Source organism: Onychostruthus taczanowskii, unplaced genomic scaffold, assembly GCF_017590055.1.
Source record: "Onychostruthus taczanowskii isolate IOZ18803 unplaced genomic scaffold, ASM1759005v1 scaffold82, whole genome shotgun sequence".
Taxonomy (NCBI): domain Eukaryota; kingdom Metazoa; phylum Chordata; class Aves; order Passeriformes; family Passeridae; genus Onychostruthus; species Onychostruthus taczanowskii.
Window position 1 is genome coordinate 4,577,787 of NW_024506112.1, and position 17,899 is coordinate 4,595,685.

General features: G+C 40.1%; 1 protein-coding gene across 1 annotated transcript; it reads right to left on the reverse strand.

The window, feature by feature from the left end:
* Positions 1 to 17,534, reverse strand: LOC121346587 (sodium/hydrogen exchanger 9B2-like). The gene is made up of 12 exons (XM_041424527.1): positions 17,397 to 17,534; positions 14,747 to 14,846; positions 13,403 to 13,583; positions 11,806 to 11,976; positions 8,980 to 9,122; positions 7,140 to 7,267; positions 6,061 to 6,236; positions 5,422 to 5,528; positions 4,133 to 4,282; positions 1,675 to 1,783; positions 1,367 to 1,503; positions 1 to 394 (listed from the first exon to the last, which is right to left on the reverse strand). The coding sequence occupies exons 2-12, from the start codon at positions 14,834 to 14,836 to the stop codon at positions 155 to 157; spliced, it is 1,632 nt and encodes a 543-aa protein (XP_041280461.1). The 5' UTR covers positions 14,837 to 14,846; positions 17,397 to 17,534; the 3' UTR covers positions 1 to 154.
* Positions 17,535 to 17,899: the final 365 nt, after the last annotated feature.

Genomic DNA, 17,899 nt, shown 5'->3' on the forward strand with positions numbered 1-17,899 from the left:
TCACATAAAAATATTTTATAGAACTCCACCAGGGCTGCTTTAAAAATAGCAGGGGTGACTGATAGTTCTAGGTTGCTCCAGCAAGATTAGACATGCCATATTTACACAACCGAAGTGTAAGGGTTGAAGGACCAGAGTGCTGTAGTTGTCTGTCTTACGAAGGTTCACAGGCCTCTGCCTCTTCTCCAACCTCTGCACCTTCCTCATCCTCCTTGCTATTTGTCTGAGCCTTCTGCAGAAGTCTGGGCCCTGCCAAGCCGATAACCAGGGCTCCAATTGGAGCAGTGATCAAGATGGCCAAGAAAGCTACTGTCAGTACATCCATTCCATACTTTTCCAGTTGTTCATCTTGATGTCGTCTTGCTGTATCCAGGGCAAGAGAACCTATTGCAGCCTGCAGGGAAGAAAACATTGCTGAGATGGAGCAAGGAAGCTTTGGCACTGAATGAGGAAAAATGGGAACCTATCAATAGTCAACAATTCACATAAATTTGACACTTTTAGTACATTCAGCCTGTTTGTTTTAGGCTGTACATAGCAAAGTAAACATTATAATACACCTGAGAGAACAATTTTCACTTGACTATGCTTGGAATTTCCTAAGCTAATGAGTTTATCTGTGTGGTTTCCTCCTGTGAAGAACATTGCTTAGCTGCCATTTTATCCTCATTTCTGGACAATGTGTGATTAATGAAATAGACCAGTATATTGTGTATTGCAGTTGTGAAAATGCCACATTTGGAGAATGTATCCTGACAATAGTCAACTAGTAGCAGCTTCTGAAAATTTAATTCACTGATAATGTAATAAGCCTTGCCTGTTTTGATTAGCAACTTTTGTTTGCAAGTAATCATGCTACTGAGGCAAAGTCTAAATGACTTGACAATCACTGAAATAAAGGAGCAGGAATGTAGCCAGTCTGAGGCAACTCTATTAATATAGCTCTCAGACTACTCCTTACCAAAATAATCACAAACTGAAACCCATTCTGAGTTGGGATGTGACTGTCCTTGCAGACACTTCACGTGTAAGAGGGAAATGCTTTTACGTTTGGGAGTTCTCAGAATCTGAATGTAAAGGCACAATAATCAGCAATGGCTGAGAAATGGTTAAATTTCCTATGGTATATGTACAATTCAGTCATTACTAAGAGTAAACCCTGGATGCTAGCAAAATACCTGCACATATAAAGTTCTCCACACACTTTTTAAGCAGTTCGAGTGTTTTAGAGTATGAACAGTCAATATTCTACATTTAGCTGTCACTGAGCCTGAACCTTTCCCTGCTTACCACTCTGCTAGTTACAGGGAGCTGTGCTAAAGAAAATAGATTTAGCTTGGAATGAAAGTGATGTTGGATTGTTTACCTGGACAGTGGCCTTGGGAATCCATGCCAGTGAGACAAATACCTTCTCCTTGAAATTAAACCCAGCAAAAGACACCATCAGGAACGTTGCTATGATTCGCACAACTAGGGCAATGCCTAATATAGCAACACAGAGCCCTGCAACAGACAAACACTTCTCAGTAATTTTGTGCAGAGGTGCTTCTGGTTGTTTGATTTTTTTGGGGGGGGGGGGGCGGGGTCAGCCATAGTCTGCTTTGTTTTAGATTTCTTTACAGAGATTCTTTCAAAGCCAGTAATAAAGGCTGGATAATTTGTGAATGATCTTACCAACAGTTTCAGGCCTAAGAGATGTAATGGATACTTCTGCTCCAATTAAACCAAAAAGAAAAGGTTGAAAGATATTCCATGCAACTGCCACAATTTTTTCAATTTCCCTCTGCAATAGAAACAAAACTAATCTGTAAATTCACAAAAAGATGGCCAAGCAGACCACAACAGTTAAGTAATCATAGGCCAAAGTGAAAATGTTCCATAAACATTGTTCAGAATTGCTCCTCTTCCTTTGACCTAAAACATTCAAAATCAGCTACACACCTTTTGAAGGTCAGACTGACTCTAGCTGTCCTAGTAAATAAATGTTTGATGTCTTGAGAGGAGAAATAAAAAGCACTGGTGTTTGAAGAGTAACAGAGCAGTTTGCAGACAAGAGAAGGAAAATAAAGCATTGTTGATTTTCAGTATTTAGAAAGATGTCATTTCAACACCTTTGCCATGATGTTTCTGAGCCTTTGGGAACTGCATGCTGAAACATGTTCTCCTGTTTGTAGCTGAGCAGAGTCAGACTCTCCCAAGTTTCAGACACGACCTAACTCTGTTCGTGTTGCACTCAGTCAGAGGCCTCTCACCATGTCAGCAGGAGCAAAGTCAGTCTGAGCAAGTCTGAAGTCACAGAGCAGGAAGAAGTGCTGAACTTCCCACTGCAATATAGTGTATAAAGGCAAAACCATCTTTTCTCCTCACGTTTGAACTTTACACAATTTTCCTAAAATAACTGCTGCCATGGTAAACAGGAATCTTCCACTTACACGACAAGGTACAAACAGCATATCAAATACCACTTGTCTTTTAATTAAGTGGGTTCTGAAACAGCAAATGAACCTTCAGATAGGAGTGCTGGAAAATCTAAGTGCAGTGCTCTGTCACTTAATAATGAATTCAGGGCCTAGACATGTTCCATCCTTGGTATTCTCTTTGGGACTGATCCTGCAACAACTCTTGCTCTTCTGTCAAGGAATGGTAGGTTACAGTAACACAAAAACGTCTGTAACCTTGAAGAAAATGGGATGGATATATATATATATATATGTGTGTATATATATATAAACATTTTTTACCTCATTTCTTCTTGTTATTTCACCCTTTTCAGTTCTGTCAAAATAAAATTAAATTAAAAAAAAAAAAGCCCCAGAAATCTCCTCTTTATGGATTTCAGCCTATTTACTGCCCATATGACTGTTCCAGGAATAGATCTAATGTTCATTGTTCTCTGCAGACAGTGTTTGTCAAGTGCCTTCCACCACGGAAAGTGGGAGGTAGTGGCCTTTGAGAAGCTCAGCAGGAAAACCTTGGTAATATATTGGGTACACAGACACCTCTATCTCTATCTGAGAAAAAAAGAGCTAAGGCATTTGACATCAATATACTTAAGGTCATGAAGCTTCATTCACAGATCAAAGGAATTTAAACTAAGCCTTTATACACTGCATATACTCTTTTAAGGTCCTTTCTCCTATAATGATTTAAAAGCTTTTCAGTAGAGAGCTTTATCAGCTGCAATGTCCTTAACTAGTTAAGTCCCAAGAAGAGTTTTTCATCCTTTAAAATTTGACAATCTTAGTTTCTTTTCATTGTTATAACAAACCTTGGTATCTTTGTAAGTCAGGGTCAAGATGAGGATAATAACATGGACTCTACCATATCTAACCCCCTTTCCTTTTTCTTCCCCTTCTACTGAATGTCACAAAGCTATAGCTATGGAGAGAAAGATGCCCTCAAAACATTAAATGCAGATGGTATCAAGCAAAAGAGGCAGTACAGAAAGGCAGTGGGGCAGCAGCAGTAAGATGAAGAAGGCTAGTACCTAAGAGACAGTGACTAAAAAGCAGTCTTTTGTATGGTTTTTATATGGCCTCACATAATTTATTGTGTGCACTCTGCTCTCTAGCTTATCCAAATTACACTGGCTGGGATTTGGGAAAGATGAAAGAAGATAGTTAATCATTGCTTTTCATTTCACCCCCTCCAAACCACAGGGAGCAAACCCTCAGGGTATTCAGGCCATGTCCACAACTGCATCTTGAACACCCATTTGTAAACTTCACCATAAAGTGACTGTGCACACCCACAGAGCTGGGAATTGAAGCTTTGGATTGCTACTGTCAGGTGCCTAAGTCTCCTTCGTACGGCTTAAGATGTCTAAGAAAAGCTGAGCATTTCTCAATCAGTATCCCAGGCTCTGTACTGCCATACCTATTGCTCTACTGACATACATGGTAACTTTCTGTCACAGGAAATGCTAAAGACTTCCAAAACAAATGCAGAATGTGCTGCTTGGTTTGGTGGGGTTTTGGGTTTTTTTTTTGCTTGTTTGTTTGTTTTTTAAATCTGTACACCCTCTAACGCTTCACAAATATACCATTACCATTTCTGACAGAAATTCAAGCTTCTGTCAGGCTGTACATTCACCAGACTTTGGATATGGTATGCTTCTTATGTAAACATTCACCTTTTCATCAGACCATCCCACACCTGCAACAAAAGCTAAGACCAATGTGCAAAGCCCTCCTGATCCAGGGAAGCCAAAGTAGATGCTGCCAAAAACAGCAAACATGGACAGTCCAAGTACAAAATACGATCTCTTCCATGCCAAAGATGCCTGCAACCAAGGAAAGAGACAAACATAAAAGTGAATTTCTTTCAGAAATGGGGGAAAAAGTTACTCCTGTTAATTTTGAAAATAAGTACTTGAAAAGAAAATTAAAAATTAATAATTCTGAAGGAATCAAAGCTTCCAAGTGAGACTTGAACTGCTCAGTTGAAGAATTTTTTGCAGACATTAATTTCTAAGAATACAATTTTTGAAAATGTAATTTTTTTTTCCCTCTGCTCACCCAAGTTCTTATTGCCACTAGGCTATTCTTATCACAAGAAACATGATGCTCTGTTCCAGCAGCTCTACCTCAACTCTGTGATAGCAGGATTTTCTACCTGTGTAGTCAAGTATTACAACAGTTTATCCAAGGAAAGGCGAAATCTTTGCCACCAGATGTTTTTAAGGACAAGTCAAACATTTGCCAGGAAAAATCTAGTTTTATTTCATTCAGTCTCACAGCAGACAGTTATCTACCATTGTTCCTCATTTCTTTCTAACTCTTTAGCTCTTGTACCACACTTCTTACATTATTTAATAACAAAATTTGATGCCAATGAGGGCAAAGATGCTCTGAATACTGACTTTGGTAGTCCAGAGTGTATCTACATTCTTCCACAATTTTCTGTTCATTTAATTACCCCTCAATAGAAAATTCATCTAACACTTTCTATAGATGTAATTTTTATGGAAAGTAACACATTCTAGTTAATACTAATGATATGATCAATCACTTTAAGCCTCTAATACATCTGCTTTATGAATTTTTAATCTTAGTCCTACTGGATACATCTTAAAGAAGTACACGTGTCTTGCATCAATCTTATAAATTATTATTTTACTGTCTGAAATGGGTATCAGACCCTTCCTCCATTTCCACTACCTTCAATGACAGCAGGATGGTGAGCTGGATTCCAAACTTCCATCAGGAAGGACAATGAGATCATACATTATTATTGGTGCAGTAAATAAGTAATCACCTTTAAAACACATCCTCACTTGATCGTGATAGGCTTTGCAATCTGGAAGGTGCTAACACTGTAAAAGCTTTCCCCAAAACCAGCTTCACAGGAAGTTGGAAATTAATAACTAAAGAAAAGAATCCTTTAGCAAAGAATCACTTCAATTTTTTAAAAAATTTTTACCTGATCATGGCTTGGGAAATACCGAACAAACATTCCCAGAATTCCCCCAGCTGCTATGCCAACAGTGACCTCCAGCACTCCACGGAGCACATTGTACAGAGTAGAACCTATTTCACAAAAGGAAAACACATTCAGTAAGCCATCCACAGACATTCACTCAAACCATGCTCTAGACCTATGAGGGTGATTCCAGGACAGTGTCTGCTTTAAATTACTTGGGGCAAAGGAGTTCAGGAGGGAGCCTATGGGCTTGAAGGAACTGGATGGTGCAACTTTCTTTCTCTGAAAGCTCATGCTAAGAAAGTGTGCAAGAGAAGTCAGAGAAAGAGCCACTGTCAGAATATTGCCAAACCCAGTGAAATTTTAAAGCATCATGTTGGGCATGCAGGGCCCAGACTTGGCAGCTAAGGGAGCAGTCAGGAAAAAATGTTCTCTGAAAGTTGTTGTGACCCACAACTCAGAGCTGACCACGTTACATCAACTTTTGAACATGAGTAATTTCCATCTCAGTATTTAAGGCTATACATGAATTTTATAACGAGATGCCATTAAGTCACAAACCAGTCAGCCGTAACAGAGCACACAGTCTCCAAAATATCACTGTTCTGCATTTCATCATGTACAGATTAACCAGCATACCGGAAGAGAAAGCCATCCCAAGACAAGTGTTGAAGCCTGTGATAGCCAGAATGTCATCGATGCTGCCAGCTGCCATTAGCAAAGTTGGGACACCTTTCTCCACCCCATATCCCCCAGCTTGTAAAATCAGCATGGAGGGAACAACCACAGCAGGGGAGACTGCACCTAGAACAAAACTGAAAACACACAGGTTCAGCATCTCAAAAAGAAAGCACTGAACTGAAAAAAACTTCCAAATGTTCTGACCTTAATTCTTTTGAAGTATAAATAAGTAGACTTTTATGTAAAGTGCTTTCTTAACCTTTCCCCTCTAATTACAAGCAGGGATATTTCTATGCAGATCTGCAATCAGCTCTTACTTTCTGTCCAACTCAGTAACATTAAAAGTAAAGGGTTCCACAGACTAAAACTGGAGTTTCCACTGCAGGCCAGTTATGCTCCCTGATAGACGCCTGGATTGTCCCATTTGGAAACCTGGTCTAGACGTGCTTATGACTCAGCAGCCCAGCTCCTTCTCATAAAATTCAGCATGTGTCAGAGCAGGAGTTCACCCATCTTGTTCTAGTGTATGGGTCTGGCCCAAGTCTACCAATTTAGATAACAGGACTAGATGGAAAAGTTCTTCTCTTCAAGGATGTTACTCTAAAATGTACTATGCCATATCCTTGTCCTTGACTTGTGACAGGAAGGCTGTCCTATGTGCATCTCTGTGTGGAAGTTCTGGATTCCAGTATGAAGATTCTCCAAACTGCAGTATCATTTGCTGTCCCTAAAAGCCCCCTTTGTTGTGGTTCAAGACTCAGGGATTGCACCATTTTTCCTTCTTCAAGTGCTCAGGTTACAAACACAGAAAAATAATGTTGCAAGTACTCCTCCGCAGCCTGAAAATATGACCTTTAAATAAGCCACAGAGCCAGACATAAAGGGTAAGCAGAAGACCAGAGGGGCTGAGCACAGCTTCCCAAATGGCAGTGAACTGAGGCCTCTGCTTGGCACAGAGAACTAACCACAGTTGGATCATTGAGCTGCAGCCTGGAAACCAGCACTTTTGTCATACAGGAGAAAAGGCAGTACATTACCCTAATATAAATCCCCACTGCCATGGCAAATGCAGGAACAAGTAGGCAAGGACAGCAGCTGTGCCTGTTTCTGAGAGGCACGGTCCGAAAGCAAGCCGTAAACAGACAGCTTTGAGCTTCTTAAGAGCCTGCAATTATACAATAGTGTCAGTACCTTTGGCTTCACAGAGGAAAAACATTTACAATCTGATGTGGCTTGTTAAAGAATCCTGTCTGAGCTGCACTATAGGACATGACATGGCCTAAACTAGAGAGAAGCCCAAGCCCAGCCGGATTTGGATATAAAATTTCAAGTGTGGCAGTGAATCTAGGTTTAATAAGGTTCCTGAATGTCACAGGAAGGAGTAACAGAAATTTCTGTTTGGCTTCTTGTCATCTGCTCTATCCATAAAAGATTTTACTATAATCCCAGAAGTTGCATGAGCAGCCCCCCAAATCGCCCCAAAATCTATGAACAAATCATGAAAAGCTGTAGAACTACATCAACTTGGCACAAGGAGAAGTTCATCTTTCAGCTGTCTCTCACTTGATATTCAGAGATTAAGCTCCTTTTGGCTCAGCAACTTTTAAAAAAATTTCCTAAACTGGCATATTTGCTTCTAACAGCTGTCTTTAATGAGTCTGCTAGGACAGGTCCTTAATTTTGACATTAAATTAAAAAAAAAAGAAATAAAAATCAGTGAGTTCCATGTTTTACCAGTCCAGTTTATCCCAGCATAATCAGGACTGAGAAGAGAAACTGACTTCTTTGTTTTCAGTTTCATTTACATGAGGAACAACTGTAACTGCATCAAAGCATTGCCACACACAGAGTCCAAGTGACAGTTTTCTTACCACATGTAAGAAAAAGAAGTCAAAAAAGAAGTTCCCTCAGCAAAAAAAAGTTGTTATGAATAGAAAGAAATGCAGTCTCACAGAACTTGGGCTGTCCAGGCTGTGTCTAAAAACACACAGTTCATGCTGATACAAGCCTCAATGTCTTGGAAAATAAAATGATGATAATATAGGAAAACAGGTATTTTTCAATATTGACAAAACCTTATTTTCCTAAGTAACTGCAGTATTGGCAACTCTGTAGTTTTTCTTGGTTAAGAGAAATGAGTTTACCCATACTTTATCTAAGTTTTATATAAACTCTGAGTGGTTCCTTCAACAGGGAGGGGCCAGTATGGTACAGCTTTACTCCAGCCAGCTCATTCTGAATAAGCAAAACCTTGCTTTCACCAGTTGATGAAGTATCATGTTTGTTAGGGTGCAGAGACTATTTTTTTGTTCACAGGACTGCTATGGGCTCCACTGTGATGAGAATCATTGGTAGTGCAGCAGGATTAATCTTTGCAATTAACATATTTGCATTAAAATGGCAATTTAAAAAAAAGTAAAAAAAGTACCACAGGGTTTACACTTCTTTGCTTGGTTGGGATTTTTGGATTTCTGGCCACACAAAAACATTCTCTTTCAAGGACTGGGGATCCCTTGCATTGCTTCAAATTTTGAGTATAAACTAACAGGGAGTTTATCAGGGATGTAAACTCTTCCTGACAGACCATGACAGTGCACACATCCTCAATATGTTCCACTCACAAAATTCAGGAAAATAAAATAAATCATAAAATCAGTTTTCTTCAGGTTTTTTTTTTTATTGCTTGCCTACTTTACAAATCCAACTGCCAATATTAACATGCATATAATTATACAACAGAAATTATACTTTCTGTAATGATCTAATTTGCAGATGCTCCAAGACGGAGCAGTTCAATATTCTTAATGGAACCAATTATTCAATTTTTTTTTGATTGCTGTTATATAGTCTGCCACACACAAATGGCTGGTGCCATACCTTTGGATCCAGGCCGAGTCCTGCTCGGGTCAAGATAATGGAAAGAGCAATATTCCTCAGTGCTGCAGACCAGCGTAGGTTTATCTGGACAAAGTCACTGATGAATGGGGTATTTCGGATTAGGAAACCAGCAAGTAGCATCCCTTAAGTCAAAACAAACAAGCTCCTGTCATATGATTTTTTTTTTTTTTTGCACAAGAAAAGCTTGCATAGCACTCTTAACAACTGACACCATATCATGTTTTCATAAGAGAAAAAAATAAACAATTTGTATTCCGAATTATTAGTCATATTTTAACAAAGGGACTGAGGCATGAGAAGAGATAAACATATTTAAAGCAGTGAAAGTAGCCTCAGAACACAGCAGGTCACCAATGAATAAATCAGCAGGATGCTGATACACAGCTTTAGTCTGAGTCAAAAGAACTCAGTCCCGCTTACCAGCTGCAGGCCATATTTACCATAAGCAGACACCTCTGCATTCTTAGAGATTTTTTTCCTGTTAGCTTGTTTTAATACAAAAATAGGAAGATCATCTAATATTGTGTATTTATCTCAGAAGCTGGGAATTGTTAAAAATCCTCTTAGGTGCAAGAATGCAGGTATCACAGGAACCACAATGCTGCATTCATTAGGACATATAATCTAAACCAGCTCATCATGGACTAACTGAAACGTTTTCAAATGGTCTAGCAATGAGACTCTTACACAAAGAGGGGACAAAAAAGAGAAGGGAAATCAGAAACTTTGCTTTATCCTCTATTTGAGCTACTTTCAAGATAACATGTTACAAATATTAGTAAAACTGTCCAAGCAGAGACTTCCTGCAAAGGTATCAAAGCCACAGCTCTGGAAGGATATGGAAAAGTACTGGAAGAGCTGAATTTAAATATGGATCTGCAGAGGATTCATTGTGAGTCCTGATGATTCAAAGATAGATTTTTGTGGCATAATTTTATATTAGTCATGTTTAGAAACAGGAAACTAAAAAAAGACAAAAAGTAAACAAATCACTGCAGTCAGGCTGGTCCCAGCTCAGTGTGAGCCTTGACTGTGAACTTGATTTGTCCTGGGACACTCTAAACTTTCCAGACATTGTTCTTTCCACCACCTCTTGGAAAAAAACAGTGTCATAATTAATTTGTGGTACCTCATGACAATTATATGAGACTGGCATTGTGATCACATGCTCTTTGCCACATCTGCATGAGGTTCAAGTCACTGGACCTACCCCGATCTAGGAATCTACTTAACAAAGCAAAAAATCTCCACCTCAAAGGATACCTTAACTGATTTACCCCATTCTTCCTGCTGCAGAAACCTCTCTGCAACATGCACCTAAAATATATTACTGGTTGTTTCAGTACCAATTTCACTCCTTTTTTTCCTGAGAGAGGCTCACAATAAGGTACTTAAGTGCTCAGCCAGCCACCTTACACTGGACCTAGCAAAAGTGGCTTATAGGCATGTAAGAGCACATGGTTTGAATTTTTAATGTAAAAACAGAATATTCACAGACACTGTCTGTCTCGTCTTCTGAGTCATAGATTTCTCCAGTTTTCCTCAAAGACTGGGGATTGGAACAACGAACTCTGTCCTAAACAACTCAAGAGACATGTGCTGTCATGCTGAAATTTCTGTTGTCCAGTATTACCTGTCTGACAAGCAGTTTCATGCTCAACTCATAACTTTCAGATACACATGTAATTAAAAAACTCTCAAACAAGCAGAACCCAAGTGGCCAGAAATACTTTTATTTGTTTAAGAGGGTGTTTACTTAGAAAGGGCAGACTCCTTGCATGTGATATTCTGTGTTCATACTGCAGGTATGCATGCCATATGCAAAACCTCCCTCCCTCTCATTTGAATTTTTTTCCTCTGGTGAAACTAAGCAGCACAAGAGCGCAGAGGCTGCACGGACAGAGCCGTGTGTGGAGCTCCTGCGTGAGGCACAACGCCAGCTGTGCAGGTACAGAGTCACACCTGGCCCACCTCACCAAGCAGTTTTACTGTCTGTCAGCAGCTATACTTATCTGTGCACTAAACACAGCAAGGGGACAGCATGCAGCTGCTGAGAAGAACCTGGAGCTTCATTTCCAGCTTCACTGACATCACAGCGCTTCAAAATATTGTACTCATCTAAGCAAGTATAAAAACTCCTCTAGGAAAGAAACCAGAAAAGATTTTAAAGATGTCAGGATTTACGTTATTTTCATCTCCCATTTCTATTTTGCATTTCTATGTAAGATAAAATAAGATGCTGATGTGAAAAAAAAAGTTGTGATTGAATCAGAATAACTCTTTGCAGAAGAATTATTCCTTGTTGTGAATTTATTTTCTCAGGTTTCAATTGTCTTGAGATAAAGGAAGGAGAAGAAAGAAATCCTTTGGACTATGAGTAGTAGGGAATTGCTGTAATGTTTTCTTTGGAAAACACTTTCATTGTATGAGACACTAAAGAAACAGCTCAGCAACAATTTTGCAAAGAGATTACTGTAAAATGATATCTGGATTAAGATTCCTGTTTGCTATTATTAAACCCAAACTTTAAGTAACTGTGACAGAAGGGTCTGATGGACAATAAACTTTGAATCTGTACGCAAACAATCCTCTGACCCGCAAAGAATTAAGATGCTAATTTCACCTGAGCCAGTCTGGGCAATTTTGTACCTTTTTAGAGAGGACCAGAAAAAGTCATTTGGAAAAGCTACAGATTTTGAATGTGACAGTTTATTTGTTCCCAATCCAAACACATCCACCCATACAGATACTACTTGATGGTTTAAACAACACAAAATATGCAGGAAGGAAAGAAGGATCTCTTACCCAGAAGAGCAGGGAGAGGGGGCAGTGTTCGTATTTTAATGAATCCAAAAATTTTACCTCCGATGACAGCAAAGAAATAAAGAAACAGAATTCCAAAGAGATTTCCACCTGGGAGACACTCAGCCCCAGTTATGGACCAAACCACAGCCCAAACGAGAACAACAAATGCAACTGGAACAAAACAAAAAATAATTAACATTTAATCATCTCTCAGCAACCACTTTGCTGTTAGGTCACATTTGTTTTGCTATTGAAGAAAAACATTAGTCATGACTTGTAGAAATGAAATGACTTACCTTAAAAATTAATTTAATCATAACAATGCAGTTAATCTTTCATGGTCCCTAAACTGATGTTCTGATTTTATACATGCTAAAATACTTTAAAATTGGTAACACAAACATCATGAAACATAAAAATAAATTTAGTGAGCCTTGGTCTGCTGTGAAAAGCACTTCATTGGTTCCAAACTTAAAGCAAAGACTTTCACTAACTTATCTTCCATTTGCTTATCTTCCTTCAGCTACTTCAGAACCACAGTAAAATCTACTGTTGAACAATTGAAATTGTGCAATTGTGATCCCTGGGAAGAAAATTCTGAAGAGGGTCATGTCTCTGGACAGCATGGCTGTATCTTCAAACTGATGAATGCAGCTCCAGTCTAATTTCTAAAATAACTGAAGTGTAATTTTTTGGCTGAATGTGTTTGTGCAATATGTTCACAATTGAAATTGTGCAACTGTGATCCCTGGGAAGAAAATTCTGAAGAGGGTCATGTCTCTGGACATCTGGAGTACAAATACTTCCCTTGATACAGCAATCAAAGAAGGATAATACAGAGGAGGAAAAAAATCCTGAAAAATATTATGAGAACAGTGTGTGAAAATATTATAAAATATGTGAAAACATTAGGGTCTTTCAAGGTTCACAAATCTGTTCCAATGGTTGCCCAATGAGAACAGGCACACATACATATAAAACAGAACACTGAAGGAGAATAAAAAATGTTTTGAATAAATGTCCTCCATTTTCAGATTGGAGTTTTCTTAATCCTACTTGAGGGTGACAGGTGGCAAAGGAAGACCAGTAGATTTCCAAACAGAAAAGCCTAAGAATTCCAAGTGGCCGTGGAAGCAATCAAAGACACATGAAATTTATTTTGTTAGGAAAAACCTTAAATAATTGGCTAGCCAGGCATCTCTTTTGGGAGTTTTCAGTTTAGAACAAATTCTAAACAAAATAGGTCAGTTTGCCTTGTAGTGAGGAATCTTGGTTTTGCAAGCCTGTAGTACTAAGGACAAACTATCAACACAAAAATTAGGAGGTCTTTCTTGTGATAAAAATAGTTTGCAGTGCAAAAACATACCTCCCATAGTAAACATATGAGACTGGAGAAACAAAAACTGTACATTCAAACCTTTGTTTCATCTTATTTTTTTCCTCTGGCTAAAACATTCAAACAATGGTGTGGTAAGTAAAACACAGCTATTTCCATTCATTATTTTCAAGGACAGTCGACAGATATCATCCCATTCAGAGAAAAAAGTACTTCTTTTGCCATTTCTCTTTTTAATTAAACTCTGTCCCTCTTACCTACCATTTGTCACTGTTTGGGCCAGTAAACCCTGAGGAGGACAAGCAAATATTTGCCTCCATGTTCTTGCAGGTACTGAAGACCCTGCTGTTGGTTCTGGAGGTTGTTGAGTGCAGTGGTTCAAGAGAGCAGTTTCTTCTGTTTGTGCATTCCCATCAGTACCTTTGGCACCTGCTGCTGGTCCCTGCGGAAGGCAAACATGGAGAATCCCTCAGAAGTGGCACTGTATGTACTTGAAGTAGTGTGCACCACCTGAAGTCAGCTGAGATGCACTGGATCCCCACTGGCTACAGGTGACCACATTAACTGAACAACCACTACAGGAATGTCCAGCTTTGAGACAATTTTTGGCCATTTTGGCCCTGTGTTTGTTTTTTGCATGGCACCAAGAACTGCATGTGAGAAACTGCAGGACATTTGCCTTTTTATCTGCACCTGACAGGGCTCCTGTCCCAATAGATATAGCACCGGTGCAGTAACAATATTTGCATATTTGATGAAGAAACAAAAATAGCAGGTCAGGCTGAGCTTGTCTTGTGTACATAACTAAACATTTATTAGTATTTTCTACAATTTGATAAGGTTCTGCTTCCAGACTGGATTTCACAATAGAATTAACGATTAGCATCATTCCACTGAGATGGTACTTATTTAATATAACTCCTTAACAACTACTGTTGCAAAGCCTTGAACCAAAATAACAAAACAAAGATGAAGGCAACAGCAGAGCTGGCCAGCACAAACTTTACTCACATGATCCATTGCTGGAAGGCTCAAGCTGGTAAGTCGAAGTAGAGAGGGAGAAATACTACAACTGGAGTCATTCCCTTGAAGGTGTTCTCTTATACTGGTACATCTACTTATTCATATTCATAACCAAAGCACTTTTTGACCATTTTTGGATATTTTAGCATTATTTTTGACAAGTTAATCATCTGCCTTCCGTATGATTATTCATGTCAGCATATTGTCATACTGTAGACATGGAATTCTGCTTATAATGTGGTTTGGCCCTTCTCCAGTAATAGTTCCACATTTCTGATTACTTTTCAGTCTCTTCCTGCTCTCTCTCTCTCTCTATATATATATACATATTCCTTACTCAGAGTCATGACTGGAACACAAATCCTGTGAGCTTCCAGCATGGAGTTACTTGTTTACCCCATGATTCTGTGATCACCATGTACATAAAAATGTGCCATATAAACATCTATATGAGATGCACTCAATACCATATGCTTACTTTTAAGTGCCTTTTACATTAAGAATTCTAATTTTAAAAAAGGAAAAAAGGAACAGGAAGGTTCTCTCTGACTAGAATGATACTTTGGGATCCTAGTTAATTACCTCGCTTTGCTCATGCATGGGAATCATGCCATTTCTCTCACATACTGATGGTTCAGAATCTTCACTGTCCTTTACATCTTCCCTTACCATCGCTGCAGACCTGAAGAAAGAAATAAAGGTGGAAAAGTTAAGGAGAAGCAAATAAACACTGTTTTCCAAATGGAAGACTTCTCAGTGATGTCTTTTCTCCACAGACCATGTGTAAAAATCCTCTCAGCCCAATTTCAAGTTTAATGTTTTCTGTGTCCCTCTGTACGCTGTACCTAAGAGACAGAAACTAACCGAAGAACAGTATAAAGCTTAGAAATTCAGGAACAAAAAAAAAAAAATCTTGAGTTTTAGAATCACAATTGTCTAATCTAACCTCTTCATTCCTTCTTAAAACTATGGCTGTAATCTTTCTCTATTTGTGCCTCCTTTCAGCACATAAAAAAGGTTATTTGCTATCAGCACGACTTAGCAGAGTCATTAGCTCTGAAAGTGTCACAGGTCCTGTGTACATTTCAGTGCAAGTGACTCTCCAATAAAGTTAGAACAACTATAGTTTCTACAACTCTTAAGAGGTTTCTAAAACTTCAGGAGGGGACACTTTTCCCCCAACTTAAGCCTGACTGATCTAGTTTGATTTTCAGAGGAATTTCAACAATGTGTTTTCTCTAGGTGCTACTAGTCAGATACTCAGTCAATGTGTTCGTAAGAAAGTGAAGATGCCTGTTTGAATAAAGATCAGGACTCTTCACAGCTTGCAGCCTGATTAAACATGGCTCTTTTCTTACTGATTATGTCCCATGGAGGTACTTCTCAGACTGGGAAGCAAGATCCAAGTAATTCATGGATAGTTACCATTGTATTTCCTCAACTCTAACTGGTCCACTACTTGTCCCATAGATTCTAACAAGAGATATGGAAGTGCATTGTTTTGTATGTCAGGTATTTTTTGGTGCACGTATTTATTGTAGTTTCACAAGTGTGAGCTATCAAGGGGGGCAGGCCTATATCTGGATACAAGGCTTGATAGAGTTCTCTCTTACAGCAAAAGCTGGCATACGTTCTCCATCAGCTAAATTTCTTTCAGTCTTTTACATTGCTCTGGGCATATAAAACACCAGGGAAGAAAAGCCAGAACTTCTGAGCCAAGAAATTCCTTCCTTGCTAGATGGTTGGAATTAAGTCAGAGCTGATTCTCACAATTATCATGCTTCGAGTTTAAAATGAAATATTTGATATTTGGGAAAGGCTGATACCATAAAGAAAAGGGCCATTCTAACACCTATGAGGTTTTGTTTGAGCTGTTCTGATATGAAACTGGCCTGAGGCATGACCAAGGCACAGCTGAAGAATACAGAGCTATAAGTAAACATTTTCAGTGTGTTGTAAGTTAATAGTTTTGCTTTTTTTCCCTTTCCTATTTAAAGTTGAAGTGTTTATTTATTCAATTTTCAGTACTTTTCTGTATTTTTAATTAGTACTTGCAGAACCAAATAGTTGTGCTTTTAGGGTTTTAGGTTTTTTAATGACATTGGTGATACTTTTGATTTGGTTTTCTTCCATCCTTTCATTGGGACTGGGAATTCACAAATGCCAATCCTCCTAACTGGAATAGAAAGCATCAGCAACCTACCAATGTCTCCCTCCTTCCCTTCACTGACCACTTTCCCAGGGTGGATTTATGTACTTAATTTTGCACTTGGTTTGTGTGCAAGCAAAGGACAGAAGGACATTGTTCTCCATCCAGCTTTGTAAAGGCAACATCCCAGATCAGTCACATAGCTGTTGACACAAAATTGATTAAAACTTCTAAGAGTTAATTAATTAATACTTCTGAGAAGGGCAAGTACACCTCACCACAGCTTCAGCTCCTGAAAGTGCTGTTCACAGCAGCGTGTGGGACAGGCAAGATGGACTAAGCAGAGATACTGAATATTCTGTTTAACAGGCAAGGTTTCAGGGAGTGAATGACGGATCTGACAGTGCTGTCCTTATCTGGTTTGTGCCAGGTCTTCACCCTGCTGGCAGCATCAAGAACCTGCTTCCAAGAACTCTCCTTTGGATCTACGGGACCAAAATGAGTAGTTACTTATGCCAGCATGGGTCTTCTGGAAGTTCACAGGTTTTGTGTCATTTTGGGGGGAGCGGGGTTGTTTTCCCTTTTCAATTTTATCTCCTATGCCAACAAAAATCAGTGATTGAGAAATCACCGAGACAAATTTATACCTCAGGGTTACGGCCTATCCTATGGAAACCAGCCAGTAACAGACCTATTTTAGTACCTCCCTGTAAAACACACTTTTCTCGTTTGGAGAGCAGAAAGGCTTGCATTAGATCCTCTCGTTCCGGTGGTTTTTGAGGGGCAGTGAGGGAGAGCTGAGTGGCAGGGACAGCACGGCATGAGGTGACTCTCAGCGCTCTGCTTTGCACACAGCAGGCACAGAAAGCCATGCAGACGAAACACCACAAACCCCACCGCAGCATCTGGCACTCAGAATAAACAACGATTAAAACACCCAAACCATCATTACCCACAAAAAGGCGCCAAGTAAACCCGGGAGCAGCCTCCTGCCTGCCAAGCCGGCTCTCCGTCCCCACCCCGGTCGCTCCTCCTGCTGCAGGGGATGCGGGGGCAGCGATTCAAGAGGGGCACGGAACTTACCTGCGGCTCACCCCGGCGGGGCCCACAGGCACGGACCCGCTCCCCGCGCAGCCTCCGGCCGGCGCGGCCCCGAGCGGGGCCAGCCCGCTGCACGGCTGCGGCTCCGGCTCCTCCTCCCCCGCTGCTGCTGCTGGCGCAACAGGCCCTCCTCCACAGGCACAGCTCCGCCAGGGCAGCGGCTGCTGCTGGGGGTGCCCCGAAGGGCTCCCCGCAGGCCTCGCTGAACGGGTCACCGCGGGAAAGGCGGCAGGAAACGGGCCGCGGTCCGAGCTGTCAGCTTGGTGAAGGCGATGGGAGCAGTCCTGAGCCCATCCAAGGCTTGGATACCCGTCAGGGCACCCAAGAGGAAGATTTTTCTCTCTTTCGTAGCCAGTCGCCCGTGGCATTCACTGCATCTTTCTGTGCTGCCTTTCCCATGGCTGTGGGAAGATGCACAGGGAAGCTACACACCATCCTTAACCCAGACTACAGCACCGGAGAAATTGGAGATGAGGTGCAAGGAA